The sequence below is a fragment of the Frankliniella occidentalis genome, unplaced genomic scaffold (assembly GCF_000697945.3).
Source record: "Frankliniella occidentalis isolate FOCC.00 unplaced genomic scaffold, Focc_3.1 Scaffold2771, whole genome shotgun sequence".
NCBI classification, from domain to species: Eukaryota; Metazoa; Arthropoda; class Insecta; order Thysanoptera; family Thripidae; genus Frankliniella; species Frankliniella occidentalis.
The window spans coordinates 4,848-6,582 of record NW_026269847.1 but is presented as its reverse complement, the minus strand read 5'-3'; the positions used below and the strand labels follow the sequence as shown (position 1 = coordinate 6,582).

At 49.6% G+C, this 1,735-nt stretch overlaps 1 protein-coding gene across 1 annotated transcript; it reads right to left on the bottom strand.

The window, feature by feature from the left end:
* Positions 1-627: 627 nt before the first annotated feature.
* On the bottom strand, positions 628-1,536 carry LOC127751992 (uncharacterized). The gene is made up of 2 exons (XM_052276390.1): positions 1,350-1,536; positions 628-921 (listed from the first exon to the last, which is right to left on the bottom strand). The coding sequence occupies exons 1-2, from the start codon at positions 1,485-1,487 to the stop codon at positions 643-645; spliced, it is 417 nt and encodes a 138-aa protein (XP_052132350.1). The 5' UTR covers positions 1,488-1,536; the 3' UTR covers positions 628-642.
* Positions 1,537-1,735: the final 199 nt, after the last annotated feature.

Below are 1,735 nucleotides of genomic sequence, written 5' to 3'. Positions count from 1 at the left end.
AAGAGGTAGGTTAGTGGGTTTCCCTCCGTCATTTTGACAGCGCAAACAGAGCAATGTTCTGTGCTCATTGTGGTGGGGAAGGGCAATACATGAGTCGATACCTACAAGGAAGACACACGTACTTCTGGGCTCTCAGGACAGACTCACGTACTTCTGGGCCCACAGGACAGACTCACGCAGTTCTGGGCCGTGCATGCATATCCACGTAGTTCCCTTAACCTCAAAACTTACACCTGAAAGAATGCCTATTGCCGTTTGTAGATGTGACCTATTGATTTAAGGGTGGTCTTTTATTAAACCTGGTAACATGAGCAGTTGGTCCAAGAAATTTACTTGCTGTACAATTAGTGGAACACTTTGTATTTGATGCTGCTTTAGAGGCTATGGAACTACGTGTTTATTGCATTGGGCATCAGAACTACGTGAGTCTACCCTCGGTCCTCGGAATTACGTGAGTCTGTCCTGGAAGCCCAGAAGTACGTGTGTCTTCCTTGTAGGTATCGGAGTGTGATTGCAGATGACACAAGAAGGAGTAGCGAACGCGCATAGAGTCGTGACGGCGCGGTGCCCAGAGCTGCTTTCCAGGCACACCGTACTCTGCACCACGTGGACTATTACGGTCATTTTAGCTGGCGTCGTCGATCATTTGCACCACAATCCAAAACAACCTATGCAAGCAAGCGGTGTGCTAAAATTACTTGCAATCGCAAAAGCAGTGGTTTCGTTTTCCTTACCAACGACTTCCCCCTCGTCACATGGCACCCAGGGGTCCCAGGTCCAGTCCCAGAACTTGTCCGAGAGGAGCCAGTCCATGCCGGTGACGGCGCTGGCGTTACTCGAAGACTTGAGGCAGCGGAACTCACCGAACGGCGAGGGCATGGCGGCGTACAGGACCATGGCCATGTGCCATGCCGTCGTCACCTATGGCATGGAACAGTGAGACATGTCAAGTGTCTATGACCAAATTGGACCGATGTTTCCAAAACTCTCTGATCTGACCAGCTGATCATCATCACCCTTTGGACCCCTGTGGGTCTCAGGATAGGCCACCTGCTCAAGACGCCTGCACACTATTGCCTACCTACCAGGCGCGTCAACAAAAAAAATCTCTCAAATTCTTCATAAACTGTCCCTCCAATGTTGTTATTTATTTTCATAAAACTCTTCTCTACTCCGGACACATTCAAGAATAAATTTCGTTCAGGGTTTCTTAGAACTATATAGACAAATTTAACTCACTTCAATTGCCTATTTTGAGGCTTACATTATGGCTCACGACTAGTATTTTCTCTCACACTCGCCCATTCACTCACTCACTCGTGGCTCCACTCGGCTAGAGAAGAGCTTACCTTGCAGAGGCCGGCGAGCAGCGTGGTCCTCGCCTGCCACCATCCCCAGGGCAGCCCGTCGAAGGGCGGCGGGGCAGCCGGGTCCTTCTTGCCGTCCCCGTTGACCGTGAACACCACGGGCTTGGGGTGGAACGTCATGAGCGGCACCTGGTGGAGGGGTCGGCAAACACGACTCCATTAACACAGATACACATGCACTTGCTTTTATCGTAGCATACGGATAGATGCGGAATTTTCGCGCTACGAACAATTTGTGCCAGAAACATTTGTTTTGTATATGCCTTGTATAATTGTATATCAAACTGAATAGATGACTTACAGGCCCTCTCCACGTTGCACATGGTCACATGGGAACTAAACAGGGACCCAAACAATCTCGAATTCAA